Source organism: Tupaia chinensis, unplaced genomic scaffold (genome assembly GCF_000334495.1).
Source record: "Tupaia chinensis unplaced genomic scaffold, TupChi_1.0 Scaffold146131_1, whole genome shotgun sequence".
Taxonomy (NCBI): Eukaryota; Metazoa; Chordata; class Mammalia; order Scandentia; family Tupaiidae; genus Tupaia; species Tupaia belangeri.
This window is the reverse complement of record NW_006205986.1, coordinates 982,006-997,722: the sequence shown is the minus strand read 5'-3', so window position 1 is coordinate 997,722 and position 15,717 is coordinate 982,006. Positions and strand designations below refer to the sequence as shown.

Sequence of the window (15,717 nt, the reverse complement as noted above, 5' to 3'; positions counted from 1 at the left end):
CCATAGTAAGCACCTAACAACTGCCTAGGGAATGATTGTGTGGTTGAAAGCATGCTATATCAGATTTCCAGCAGAAAACACAAAGTAACTTCAGAGGGGACTACCAGCTCACCCATTTTATAGTTCAAATGGGCATTTAGGAGGACTATGAAGAATGTTACATCTTAAACCAATATAGGGATAAAGGGGATACATTGGAAGCTGAGGTATTGGATATTACACTCTGTATTTATAGAACACTTACTAAGAGCTGAGCATTTCTATGAGGTGATTGCATTTAGCTCTCACAGTCACCTAATGAAGAGTTTTGTGGGTTTTCTAATCGTTTTCCCAACCTTACTGAAGAGGAAGTACACTGAGGAAAAGTGAGTGAATAGTCCAAAGTCACATTGCTACCAGGTGAGACCAGGATTCTAATCCTAATTATTTGCCCTCAAATCCAAGGAACCTTACAAGGATGTTACACTGCCTAGAGGAAAATTTGGAGGAGATAATCTTCTCAGTGTCAGGGGGAGGCTACATAAGACTGGAGGGCACCTTGAAGATGGGCAGCCATTGACACCTTAGAACATGAGGATTGATGTAACATAACATGATGAACACGATGCCTTAGGAAGGCTAATCTTTTATTGACTAGTAGGATATAGCTTATCAAAGGTAGAAAGACTTGGCTGAGTTTTGAAATTGGAGTTAAGGACATAGTATGGGGAGACTAGGAGATAGTAATTGTTTTCATGTGAGAAACAGTCCCAAATAGCACTACTCTCTGAGCTAACTGATAGACTTAGTAAGGAAGAGTTGGCTTACAGTACTGCGACCTTGTTGGTTCCCAGAGCTAACTAGGCTAAGAGCAGGTGAATGTATGGTACCCATAGCCTCTAACACCTTTTGGTTCACCAGTTGGGTCTTCATGGTTGGAGACACCTCTCATTTGAATGTCCTTTTTGTTGAAATTCCAGTTAGAGTTTCTGAACTGAGGCTCTCCACATTGTTTTATTCTACTCTAGTTAGTTTTCATTCACTGAAAGGGTACAGACTTCGTGAGAACCTTTTGGAGACTAGAAACTACTTCCACTGGTGTTTTCTAAAAGCCCAAGTGCAGCCACAGGCAATGAGAATCCCATATGTATCTGAATGTATTTGCATATATCAAAGCACTGTTTAACTCTTTGCAGATAATTTTTATGTTGAAAGGTTGTCATCTCTCGAACATTTTTTTCTTCTTTTGTCTTTCACATCCACCCACTGTCATTGCCTCAAATCCCCTACTCCCTACTCCAAGAGTGCAGAGCAAAGAAAGGAAATGGCAAATCCACTAAAGGAAAGTGGTTACTGGTCTCAGAAACTGTACAATGAGAATAGTGACCTAAAGGCATTGGCGGGAACCACCTTTTAAAAAGCAAGTGCCCAAGGGAACAACCAGGTGATTCCTGAACAGTGTGGGTCTGGGTATTTGCCTGGAGTTATGATTTGTAGTGACTATAGCAGGGAGTTTGTTCATTCCAGAAACTGTAATTAACTGAGCTGGCTATTTTCTAAATCATAAGAACCATGAAACTCAGTCTAGCACGAAATAAAGCTTCTGTATAACTGAAGCAGTTGAGACCAATTGATTCTGTTAAGAATCTTGGAAGTGATGGGTCATTATCACGCTAAGAGGCAGGATTGTGGGATCTTCCACCTTCTCAATGGGCACACACAGAGGGGAATGGACAGCAGTACATGAAGGTCAAGGAACATCTATCTGCTTTGCTTAGTTTCCTGAAGAGGCTAGGGCTTAAAATGAAAATCATCGATTTTTAACCCTTAGGCATTTCTACCCCTAGAGCTATTTAAGTGTGTTTATACCCAAACAAAATGAAACAAACAAAAAGCATGCTTTTTATCTCATGTTTCCTTATACCTCTTTTCCTTTGGCTAAGAATGTGATTGACACTGAATAAACTAAGAGTCTTAATAATCCTCTGAAGAAGACCAAACATCAATTTATTTAAGAGCCTCTCAGAAATCTGTGAGTGCTTGGTTGGCATCCTCTCATCTCTAAACATGGTAAATTTACTCTGCACTTTTGATAAGAATGGCATTGGAAAATCATATGTCTAGAAGCCAAAGATCAGAAACCTAGCTATGAGTCATACTGATCTTGGAAAAATAAGAAATTTTATATAGTCAGTAGACTCCTAGCTTGTTTGTCAATACTTGGGCTCAAAGTGAAATTTACTTGTTAACATCAGTCCAACTCCATATCACTTCCCTCAAATCTCAGATTTTCTCCGTATTATTTTTCTCAAACATTTCAGAGAACGTAAGATTCTGAGATTACATAGGTAAGACTCAGAAATATATTATAAGGAGAGAAAATAAATTTATTTTTTCCCTTTCCCAACTGAAATCAGTTATGGACTTTGAGTATTAATGTGCAATTGATGATCTAATTTTGGAAATGAGACATGTGTTTACCTTTTATAATACAGCATCTTTATATAACTCTCAAAAAGATTTTGGAGTGGAGCCAGCCTAGTGGTCCCTAGTGGGAGTCCAGCATAGTGGTTACATCACTGAACTCCCACATTGCCAATCACAGTTTGAGTTCCAGACTCAGTGGCTTGAAAATCACGCCAAGCACATGTGCATGTATGTCCAAGATCCCAAGAGGAGAATGGAGGAGAAGGGATTGCAGCATGGCCATCTGCCCAGGGGATGATTGGATGATTTCTTATTTTCTCACCAACTGTGCCTCTTTTCTCTCTCTCTCTCTCTCTTTCTCTCTCTCCCCCCTGCCCTGACAAGCACACACACCCTAAAACCTCAGCAAAAACCTCTAAAAATTTTTTGGAGTAATATATTTTAAATTTTTATTTATTTATTTACTCATTTATTCATTCATTTTGCTCATAACATACTAGGTAGAGAAAGCTAAACTATTTTATAGGCTAGAAAATTAAAACTGAGATTCATGTCTTGATCTTATCTAGTTAATTCATAAAAGACCAATATCAAAATCCATTGCCCCCTAAGTGTAGGGAGAAGAGAACCTAACATTAATAGAATCAATATTCTCAAATAATGATAAAAAGCAAGAACACCAAGCACTGTTCTTTCACTTGTACCCATTGTTTCACTTATAACGTCCAAATTACTCTGAATTATTTTAAAATTAAGCAGAAAACCAAATGAAAATGTTATACTAAACTAGATAGTAAAGTCTGCCTCATAAAACAAACAAAAACGAAACTTCAGAATTATGAGACACACTTGATTAGAAATTGTCTTGGCAATCTTGGAAGTGAACAAAACCCAGAAGAACGCTTTTCATTTTTTATTGAATATTTTAATTTTTTAGATTTTTCCATAAGACATATGTGCTCGTCAGAGAGAGACAAAGAGGGAAAGTAAGAAATCATCCCTCAGGGGGTTCACTACTCCGCAATCACTTCTCCTCCATTGTCCTCTCCGGATTTGAGGCACACATGCACAAGGGCCCAGCATGATTCTGAAGCCACAGGGTCCAGGACCTGACTGTTGGCCTTGAGGGAATCCTGCACCTTAACTACCACACCACCTGCTGGCTCCAGATCCATGTTTCTAACTACGTCAGGCAAAAACCTTTTTCTCAAGTGTTCATTACCATGCTTTGGACCAAAGGAGTAGAGGCTATAGAATGTATCTATCTTCTGTTCATAGTTTATTTGAAGAACGGGGATTATTTTGGTCAAGATTCTGTGTGTGCAAAATCAGTTAGTACATAGTGTGTAAGTACAAAACTGTGTGTTTAAGTGTGTACGTATAAATGTATACACGGTTTGGAGCAGTTAAGGAGAGGTTCACCATACACATATATACTACATTTTGTATTGTCCCAAATGGATAATAGTTTTGGAGGGAGCAAAATTTTTTGTGGCTTGATTCCCTTAATCCAGAGCTTTGTTGATTATAGGAAGCAGAATTAGGCCCTTAGGCCAGTACCTGAAGTCTCCCCCCACTCCTTCTAGAGCTACCTGTTGGATTGACGGTCATTTTTCTTTCTTAAAGAATTCTTTTATTTAGCTTTCTGCATTTATTTATTTTTTAATTTGACCAGTGATGGCCAGAGTGATAGAAAGAGAGAGAGGGAAAGTGAGAAAGCAAGCCGCCAGGTCCAGAACTCAAAATACAATTGGCCATGTGGAATTCCAGCTCTCTTGACCACTACACCACCAGCCAGCCTCATATTTTTGGTGAGATTTTGACTATAGGGCGCCAGAGAACCAGAGAGACAGAAAGTGAGAAACCCCCTCCCCAAGGGTGATGGCCACGCATGCTGTAATCCCTTTTCCTCCATTCTCCTCTTGGTATTTTGGACACACACGCACACGTTCCCTGTGTAAGTCTTAAGTTGCTGGGACCGGGACTTGTACTGCAGTCAACTACATGTGAGTCCAGCAATGTAACCATCATGTCATCTGCTGGTCCTGGTCTGACACTCATTTTAGCACTTATACATTGGGAAGTCTTAGAGAACACCTAGAGATAAGAGTTATAAAGTCGGAATGCTCAGTACAAATCTTCAAGCATTAAAGTGGAGCCTACAAAGAGAAGTGAACATTTAGCTAATACTCTGTCCTACAACCTGATTCCTTCCAACTTCCAACTCTTGCAGATTTCATACTATTCCCAGAGGAACACAGCACCTGACCTCCCAATCTCTCTCTTACCCTCTGACTTTCAAAAAAAGGGGGAAAAAAATTGGCATTTCTTTAAATGTACAAAAGAAAAGGATAATTCTGTATCCACTATACCACATGGATAACTCTGGACAGTCTCATCAACTGAAATACTCTATTTGTATATAAACTTCAATGGAATACTTTTATACACAACATTATAATATATCATCAAAAAATCTTCCATCCTAAAATGTAACAGTCATTTCCAGCAATTTCAAAAAAAAAAAAATGTTACTTTCAGAAAATTTGCTGTATTTGAGAATGTATGAATCAAATCATTATTTGAATATTATAGTACAGATTAGATCTATCTTAATTAAAGTTAACACTAATAAAAATGTTGGTTCAGTAGTCATTGGTGAGCCTTTAGAATTTGCCTACTCAGAAGAACGTGAACAGTGTTATAATAGTTTACAACATTCACTGAGTGCTTTACTGGTCCCTGGCTCTGGGCCTGATAGTTTATTTTTATTATTGTGTATCTATTTAATTATCTCAAGTATCTTATAGTAAATATTATTACTTTCCTTTGTATACAAAAACAAACAACACTCTTCCTTAGGGAGGTGAAATAAATTGCAAAAAGTCTGTCAGTAAGCTGCAGAGCTAAACAGACTACATTAGGCTTGTTTCTTAGCATTATGGCTATATTTAAAAAATTGTTTTATTTTTAAAATTGTTTATTGCTGTATACAATACAGCATGTTAGTTATATAATGCACTTCTTTTTTTTTTTTTTTTTTGGAAAGGTTTTTGCTATAGGGTGCGTGTACCTGCCAGAAAGACAGAGAGAGACAGAAATCAAGAAATCCCCCCCTCCCCACAGGGGGGCATGCCTATGCCCCAATCCCTCCTCCTCCATTCTCCTCTCAGGATCTTGGGCTTGCACACACATGAGCCCGGAGTGAGTTTAAGGCACTGGGTCTGGGACTCAAACCATGGTCAATGACATGGGAGTCCAGCAATATAACCATTACACCAACTGCTGGTCTCTATAACGCACTTCTTTTTAGGAAGTGAAATTTTGAGTCATTAGATGCATTAATGATACTACCTTTTAATGGTTAAGTGTCATAAGTGAAAAAAAAATGAATATGCAATGTGTTGTGCTTTCTGCCAAATTAGCACTAGGAGTGAACAATCAAGTATATTGAACCAAGTATCATATTTGTGGATTAAACCTAAATTATTTGTCAGTGCCTTAGAAGATAACACAGGAATTTTCAAAAACCTAAGGAGTCAAAAATTGTCCAAAGCTAATCCTAAATCTTAATTATAAGCTAATCCTAAAATAGAGAATTTTCTCAAATAGCAATCTTTTTCTATAGATTATTTGACACTCATGGGATAAAACTTGAAAATGCTTTTATAATTTCAAGAATCTAGTCTTGTATTTGATGTTATCCTCATATTTGACATTATATGTGCACACTATTTCATACATAATTCATAGAAATTATTTTTTTAAATTGCCCATCTAGAATATAGTTTTTGTACTGTGGACATCATTTTTCACTTGTGAAAACTCTTCGTTTATAGGCAGACTGGAAGAAGTATGCCTCTTTTGTTAACCTAAGTGGACTTATCTATGTGTGTGCCTATTTGGTGGTATTGTTGATACCATGTTCAATATCGTTCATTGATAACCAAGTTCACAAATTAGGGACATTATATTCAAGGTCTTAATGGCAGGCAATTTCTTTTCCTTTTTCAACTTTTACATTTTCTTATTCATCTTTATTCCTGTCAACTTTTCTATCACATTATTGTTTGGTCTAATCTTTTAAAGAGGGAAACAAGGTCTTCAGGTTGGACACTATCATTTAGTAATTCTGAGTATATTATCATTAGTAATTGTATGTTTCTATGCATAGAGATGAAGAAGAATATAGCAGTTAAGACAGTGATTTGGTGAGGGAGGGAGGGGAGATTACACATATCAGAAAGTCTTAATAAAATAAGCCAAAACTAGAAGCAGGAAACACAATTTAATCTGTATGTTTAAAAGTAGCAGCGTAGTGCAAAGATTAAAAATTGGGTTGATAAAACAAAACATCTGAATGCTCATTTTTGCTGATTATAAAATAATTCATGCTATAGAAAACTATTTTGTAAATATTTGAAATATAAGAGTATTTAATTGTCCAAAATCCAGGGATTAGGTACAAACCACTCTTAAGTTGTTACATTGACTTCCTCCCTTTCTGAGCTAATAGCTTTCATTATTTTGTTGTTGTGAAATACTTGCTTGTGATAATAATCTAGAATATATAAAAAGTCAGAAGTAAAATTGCCTGCAATCCTACCATTCAGAGACACTGACTGCTGACAATATTCTAATTACATATTATAGTTTCAACCTAAATATGATCAGGGTGTTCCTATCTTTTTTTATTTCTTCTTTTTAGGTGTTCCTGTCTTTTTATAAATTGCGTTTCTGTGTTAGTAGTATTGAATATCATTTTATAAATCTGTATATTACATCTTACTTCCCATAAGTTTCTTGGTCCACTATACATTTTCACTGCTTTGCTGTTATGAACAATGGAACTCTGTATTCATTTATTACTGTTTCCTTTGGATTTATACTTGGAAATGAAAACACTTTGTCAAGGCAAATTGACATTTTTAAGACCCTTAATGTACATAGTCAAATTTTCACCAGAGTGATGGTACCAATTTAAGAGATATCTTATAGACACGTTGTCTATGAGTATTCTGCTTAATGTTATTGCTGTTCATGAGTAGTCTTTGTTAAAGGAAAGTCAAGGAGTTTTGTTAGTTTGTAAATCTCTGCTTATATATATAGTACACTACAGAAACAGAAGAATAAAATGAATTTTGTAGAAAGGTGAAAAATTGGTAATATAAGTTTGAAAGATACTTATAGAGGAAACTGGGTACTTAGTATTGAATATACTGAATCTGCAAGGTATCGTCTCAGTTAAAAGAAAATCAGATGGCAGGGCCAGCAGATGGTGTAGTGGTTATATCACTGGACTCCCCCATGGGCAACTACAGTTCGAGTCCCAGACACAGTGGCTGGAAAATTTTGCCAGGCACATGTGCATGCATGCCCAAGATCCTGGGAGAAGACGAGATTGTGGCATGACCATTCCTCCTTGGGAGGCGGTGATTTCTTACTTTCCTTCTCACTGCCTCTGTCTCTCTCTTTCTCAGCAAGTGCATACACCCTAAGGCAAACACACACACACACACACAAAACCTCTTTAACTCTTTACAAAAAAGAGAATCAGATGGAGTGAAAAGACAAACTGGCCATGGAAAATGTGTAAGACACTCACTTAAGAAGGAAAACATAGGGCTTTCTTTGCATTTCCAATAAAAGACATCACTACTAAAATATTTTTGAAAAGTATCGCACATCATCAAACTATATTTTATCTTGTGCAAAGAAACTGTTCAGTTTTTTGTTTTCTTTTCCTGTTTTGTGTTGTTGAAATACATATGCACATTGATGACCATTTTGATTACTTAGAGTGAAAATCTTAAGTTGCTGAATCGACTTCCTGCCTGTTGAATTTACTAAGAAATTCACTTTGTGACTCTCTATATTTACTAGAATTAAATTCTTTATTTATGTGTGGAGAAGGGAGGGAGTAAGCTTTTAACTATTAGGAAGAAACAGTAAATTTGGTCTCAAGAACCTCACAGTGAGGGTAAACTATGGAAAATATTCTAAGCAAAAAAGATTTTAAAAAATTGGTGTTCATCTGCTTTAAAGCTTTAAGAGGGAAGAAACATCTACCTAAAATTGGAATTGATTGACTAGAAGACACTGTTTGATTATCTTCAGCCACACTGTTCTCAGTTTGTGAGCTATACCTAATTAAAGAATAATGAGGAGTTAATTCTAACTTTCAAGTTTGACTGGAGATGCCAAGAAACTGATTGGATGCCAATGCTATTCACTCCATGCAAACAATGAATTTAACAGCAGATAAGTGCGGTGAATTGTGGAAACACATATTTTCACCTTGAGAAGAAGAAACTGTTTTCCATATGGAATAAGCATTAAATTTATTTTCTGTGCTCTTTCTACCAGGAAAAAATAATAGGCATGTATCATGCATGTTCATAAGATATGCACCAAAGTTTGGTCACCGTTAGTTTGGCAAACACCATGACCTTTGTGCAACCTTGAGAATTTTTTTCTCAGAGTTACATTTCTGTATTAATACATTAAAAGTAATTCATTACCTCTTAAATAAAAGCCCATAATACATAAATTTAGTTCCATTCATTTTACGACTTACAAATTATATTGGTACAGTGGTGAAATTAGTTATAAAAGTTATAAAGTAATGGTTATTGCTGGTAATGTTTAATTTAATCACATACCGTACTTCAGTTATATACCTTAGTTTTTATGAGCTTAAACTGCAAATTGTTTTTTAGCTCATAGTTTTCTATAAAATCAACCTAGAAAAATCTCATTAGGCTTACTTAATTCTTTTAAAATTAACTTCAAATGATTATAATCATTCAAAAAATTCTTGGAAAAACATAAAGTGTTAATTAATAATGGAAACTGAATTCTAACAACAAAGAAAACTAAACAAGATATTTGAAAAGCAGTTATTGAGAATGCACTTTGCATTATTTATATTAGAGTAAGAAATTTTTTTAAACAATATTTATATTACAGACCTTTTGACTATTTTTTGTTATGTCACAAATATATTCTTTTCTAAATATAACCTGTTATGAAAAATGAATAAAGCAGCACTATAAAGAAAATGAAATTTCAAAAATAATGTTTTCATAACTATCTCGTAGTTACAGTGACACTTTAAACTGAGAAGTTCCAAAAGTGGAGAGCTAAGATTCTCATTTCAACCTCCCTTCTTAAGATACTCTCAAATTAAAAAAAAAAAAAATCTTATTTTTAATAACAAAAGAGATCTTGGCCAACCCAAAATGAAATATCAATAGAATTTTTTTTTAAAAAGACCTTTCTAATTTTGTAAATTTCAATTTATGTTCCTACTAACCAAACTCCTCTGTTCTATTTTACAACCATGGAATTTATGACCTCATGCCTGACTCCATGACTCTTTTGATCTGCCCCTGAGTCATACTGATTTATAAACAACCATGCTAAATCTTCAGTCACTCATATATTGATTAACTTGTTCATTCAGCCAAATGCCTCTCATGTGTCAGGCATGGTTCTAGGAACTAAAAATTAAGCGTTTTAATAAAACAAGGTCCCAGCCACATGAAACTTACACTCTAGTTCTATTTAAGATACTGAAATCTCACTCTCATAGTTCTCCTTTTGAAGAAAAATTCTATCTAAAACAAATTCTCCTATGCTTATAAATAAAAAGTCCACATTCCAAGACTGTTTCCTTTCTTGATAAACAGTTACAGACAATTACAAATGAATACAGAAAGTATACCTGTAAATTTTGCAGTAAGAAAATAATTTCATTTATCAGAACTTATCGGTCTATAGAGCATAGGGGTAATAGAAGAAACTTAGCATTGATATGATCAATATCTGTATTTACGTCAACATCTTAATTTTACTTGCAATGGAAAAAATATGTAACAACATATAAGTATTTGCTGAATGTGTTGACGTGGCTTAAAAATAATGGAAAATTATTGTCACTTACAATTATCTATAACTACATAGGATACTATTATAAGACTTTATAGAATAATACACTAAGCAGTTGACATGTATGGGGATTATGCTACACCAAAATATGTAAATTTCTCTGCTATAAATGACCCCTTCGGTATAAAGTGCAAGTTTACTTTATCCCTTTATGCTCTAATTTTTAAATTTTATATTTGCACTTTTAGATTGTTTCTTATATTTTACACATTTTAAAATAGATGGAAAACATGTACTTTTTCACTAGGATGAGGTCATGGAGGTTTTTGTTTCTTTATTTTGAGGTTCGAGGACCTTCAAGTGACTGTGTAGTGTGCAATCAGAGAATGACTGAGATGAGTTTCTGCAAGGATATGACCAGTCTGAGACCTGTGGCTTAGTGTCACCATACACTTAAAGTCAAATGGATCTCTGCAAGATAGTTTCCTTGTCTTTTTTTATTTTATTTATTTATTTATTTATTGGAGAGGTTTTTGCTATAGGGCACATGCACTCACTAGAAAGAGAAACACAGAGACAAAAAACGAGAAATCACCCCAAAGGGAGATGGCCATACCACAATCCCTTCTCCTCCATTCTCCTCTCGGGATCTTGGGCACACATGCACACATGCCCGGCATGAGTTTAAGCCACTGGGTCTGGGACTCAAACCATGGTTGACTACACTGGAGTACAGCGACGTAGCCATTACACCAACTGCTCGTCCCTCTTGTCTTTAAAAGAGGAAAATAAATAAATAAAAATAAAAAATTGTTTTTCTTGCATCAAACTTCTATGGTAAAGATTTAATAAGATGAGGACATCGCTTTGCAATAATTCCATTCAGTTTTAGAAACTATCACTGGTGTTATCCAGTTTTCTGCAGTTGTTTGCTCACCAATATTATTATAATTTATGTACATTTATTTAGAGAGAATGCCTCTCATCAAGATTTGAATTGTACACTTAAACTACTCCTTTGTTTTCAAAATGCTATTTGCTTATTTTGGATCTGTAAAGAAATGATGAGATTATTCAGAGTAATTACTGGTCAACCATACTAAACAACAGACATGTGAAGTGGTTTCCCTGTGACTCAAGGCATTATGAACCCAGTGGGGACAGAAAACCCCCTATGCTTCAGAAGTAATACATCAGTCATGACAGAAACACTTTAATGAGAGTCATAAATTACAACCGTTTCTAAACCAGGGACGAACATTTTAACACTTCCTCTGGGATGGACCCAAGCCCTAGTCATTCATTGAGTTCTATGGCATGCAGTGAAGAGAGTGTGAGAAATTTAACAAGTGGGGTCTTTTCCTTTAATAACACCAAACAATTAAGAGAACCTAAAAAAAAAAAATCAATTTACTAATCAATGGTGTGTAACTGCTCGGAGCATTTCTCCCATGCTAATCAGTCATTAAGTTGTTGAAACGAAATATTTCTAGTTTCCCCAATTACTGAGCTGATTTACAAGACAGGGTCAAGGATGTCAGCCTCTATCGGAGTCAGATTCCAGAGCATTTGTCACTGGAGAAAGAAATCGGTTTTAAATGATTCTCTCACACTACTGACTCTGAAAGACTCTCAAAAAGAGTTATACGATGTAAGGTGTACTCCCAGTCTCTAGACAGAGAAGAATTCATGCGGTACTCCCAAGGTCTAAACATGTACATTTGTTGGAAAATATGGGTGGGAACTTGTCCGAATTCAGGAGTACTGAAGGTCAACAAAACTAAAGAAAAACACGTGGGCACTGTATCTAAGTGCCTGCCTTGTCAACGTTTCTTTAGCTTCAGCCTTGGTGAGTAGTCAACGAAACACCAAATTCAAATCAAAAGGTATTCTAACAACACACATGAAGCAACATATAATGACCTATCTGTATATTGCCAGCAACTCTAGTATTTGAACACTTGTCAATTTTTTTTTTTTTTTTACGTTAAATGCCACTGTGGGGGAGAAAAAGAACAACACTATGAAATAACTTTCAACAGGGGAGAAAAACATTTTTATTGATATGTTTTACTTTGCTGGCAGACCAGAGCAAAGGTTTTGTGAACATTTAAAAGATGAAAAAGGTGAAGAATCCCAGAAGCGGTTTATCTTGAAGCGAGATAACTCTAGTATTGATAAAGAAGACAATCAGGTTGGTTCTCAAAGTTTGAGAGTGGCTGACATTGTTGTTTTTGAAGGTGGGCTGACTGATGTTTTGTCATTTCTCTGTTCTCCCCTCCTCCCTCCCCAACCCTCCCCTGCCTCCAATATTAATGTCCTCTCTCCAACCTTTTGCCTCCCTCCCCTTTTGGCATTCAATGGGTAGCAGCACAGCCATCCACCCTGAGGAATGATTTTTCACTTTCTGTCCCTCTATCTCTTTAGTGAGTGCATGCGACCTATAGCAAATATCTCTTAAAAAAAAAAAAAAAAAAAAAAAAAAAAAAAAAAAAAGCCACGTCCTGGGTGTTTTAGCAATGGCTCTGTGTTGGGCTGCATGGGTGGTGCTTGGCACAGTCCCTGCTGCATGTCTTGGGGGGATCGGGGTGCCACAGGCTCTGAGCTGTGGGGAAAAGCTTTGTCAGTCGCATTTCCAGATGTCTGTGTAACTCTGGCAGTCGTTCCACTCCCTACAGCTTTGTCCTTCAGTTGTGCACAAATTGAGCTGGATTATCAATACGGACCGATGATCACCTGGTGTAGCAGTAAAGAACAAACCTTGTTATGGTGAGGACAGGTGGATTTTGCAACTATCCTAAAATAAGTCTTCACAGAAAAGAATTGAGTTCATGTTTTAGTCTCCCACTCCTCTCCTTTCCATGTTTTATGGTCCATGTAAATTGTCTGCTTGTTTTGCATGAACTGTAGCAGGACTCTACCCTTGTGTATTTGGCTTGTGACAAACCCTATGTTGTTCTAGAGTAGCCTTATTCATGGGGCCTGAAGGTAAAGAGGCTACTAAGTCTTATCTCTAGACCGGCATGTGGGATACAGGGTGATGAGGAAGAAAACTTAAGTAAACGACAAAAGAAAACAAAAAGTTTCAATGCTAATGACAGTAGAGAGTCATCTAAATACCATGACGATTCTATTTTGTGTCTCTGACAATCGAAATAGAGTTTTTTTTTTGAAAATGACTTTCCTTTAGATTTCTGAAAGGTAAGACAATATGCATCTCACTCAAGCTATCATTTTAATTACTCTCAGTGAGTCACTGTGAGCCAGTGCATGCATCTTAGATGCACTTTTGTAAAACCTGTTCATCATTTTGTTTCCTCCCACCTCCGCTGTCACCACCACCGAGCTATACACCATGGCTCGTGTTGACTATGAAACGTGCCTGTGTCGTGCACTTAGTGGGTGTCTGTTGAATGGGTGAATGAATGCGGTTAGTGCTGAGCATTGTGTGAGGGATAACAGTAAGAAGGGCAGGAGTCAAGATGCAGTTCAGATTAGAGAATGAACATGAGCAGTCCTCATGCTGGGTTCTTTGGATTACAGCTTTAGTTTTCTTGGTATTGGCCATTATGAACCAAGAGGTTTTTAAAGCCTGAAGTTCTACTTTTGATGTCAGATGCAATTCATAGAATCAGTCACTGAGTGAGTAAAAAGAAAGCTCACGCAAATTAGGAGAGAGAAATAGTGTCTACATCTTCTTTTCTCTCCATAACTTCTTCCCTCACTTGCTCATATGCTTTAATCTCTGACTTTCCAAAACCATTTATTCTCTCACTCGCCTTTGAACTAGCCACTTCTTTATTTTTGCAACAGTGCTCTGCCTCCTTCTGAGGAGTCAGAATCACCCAGGGTAGCAAGGGAGACAGAATTCACCATTGGCGAGCCACCACATACCTTAGCTGGCTGAATGCCCGAGGCACATTCAAGTGCACTTATTTTGGAAGCACCTGTGCTGTTTGCAGCAAGGAAGCAACCAGGAACAGCAAACATCCCCTGTCACTGCATGCCATGTGCACACACAATACATACCCCTCACACAGCCTCCTTAGGGACAAGAGGGAGTGAGGAGTCTCATGCTGCATTTGTTTAAATGAGCATATATTATTCTCAGCTGACAGTTGCTTAACTGCCAATTTTTAAAAACTCAACGTGGGTAACCCTCCTGATTTCTTTTTTCTGTTCAGCAAAACAGAATGCATCCATTTAGAGATGACAGACGAAGTAAATCAATTGAAGAGAGAGAAGAGGAATATCAGAGAGTGAGGGAGAGAATATTTGCACACGATGTGAGTAGTTGTTTTAATTGCCTCTTTAGTGTGGTCCTTCTATCCGCAGTAAGGCAGACTCCTTCCCCAGACAGTGAGCTGGCAGAGAATAAGGAAGCTGGAGCCAGGGAACAAATTGAACTGCAGCAAACTAGAGGTGTTTCTGGAAGAGGACCTGATTCAGGGAAGTGATGGAAAACTAGCCAAGGGTGTGTTCCTAGGATATGACCCGTGGGGATATGGAAGTATAATTTTGGTCTGAAAAGTCAGCCTATAGTACAGTGAAGGATTGTCATATTTGAAAAAATGTCTTTACATCCATCTTAGCCAGCAGATAACTGATTGCTATATTCTTTTTAATACCAGCATTGTGCAGAGGGAAGACTTACAAAGAGGTCTGCTCATCACACACATACACACAGATATGACATTTTTTAATCAAATATAGACATTTCATTGGACTAATATTGGATAATCATACTCATTTCCCCCTTGATTTCAGATCAAGTCAGTACTGTGAGCAATTTTCCAGGGAATAATCAGACAATCATTATTTTTTTTTCCATTTAAATCCCAACAAAGAAAATGTGGTTGGGATTCTTTTTTTTTTTTTTACTCCTTTATCCACTCAGACCAAGATAAAATGCAAAAGAAAATGTGGTTGGGATTCTTTTTTTTTTTAACTCCTTTATCCAATCAGACCAAGATAAAATGCAATAAACAAACTAAAATTAAAAGGAGAAAAAAAATAAAAACTGAGTTGAAATGCAAGCATATCAAAAGGGCAAGTAATTGCTATAGCTTTTCTGTTCCATGAAATCAGTTAGCAGTCTTCCCTAATGCTATGGGTTCTTTGCTCTGCAGAAGCAGAAGTGTGAGCTCCTTTGTGAGATGCTCCATGCTTAGCACTTCTGGCTTTGTAAGTTGGGTGCAGTGTCTAAGCCCCCTGCTGTGATTTGCCCCTGGAGATACACAAGCATAGAGACCTAGGGTTTAGTCCTTAGCACGGAGGACTGCCATCCTCGGTGGTTTCAGGCCAAAGCCGATTTCTCTGATTCTCCTGCTGGTGCTGGTTTCCTTACTATGAAGCTGCAGGGGACTTTCAACCTTCTCCAACACTGCGCTCCTCTCCTTTGTATGCCCTACCTCCTTTCTT

The 15,717-nt window shown here is 36.8% G+C and overlaps 1 protein-coding gene across 15 annotated transcripts in view; it reads left to right on the top strand.

The window, feature by feature from the left end:
* Window positions 1-15,717, top strand: part of ARPP21 (cAMP regulated phosphoprotein 21) — a 132,829-nt gene that overhangs the window by 15,019 nt on the left and 102,093 nt on the right. For 7 of the 15 annotated variants that reach the window (XM_027768370.1, XM_027768368.1, XM_014584244.2 and 4 more), the window contains exons 9-10: window positions 12,382-12,490; window positions 14,481-14,582. The exons of 2 other annotated variants lie outside the window; for them this stretch is intronic. In XM_027768370.1, the coding sequence (XP_027624171.1) occupies window positions 12,382-12,490; window positions 14,481-14,582 (211 nt within the window). The remainder of the gene's footprint in view (window positions 1-12,381; window positions 12,491-14,480; window positions 14,583-15,717) is intronic. 6 more of the 15 variants (XM_027768374.1, XM_027768372.1, XM_027768376.1 and 3 more) reach the window with 1 other exon arrangement.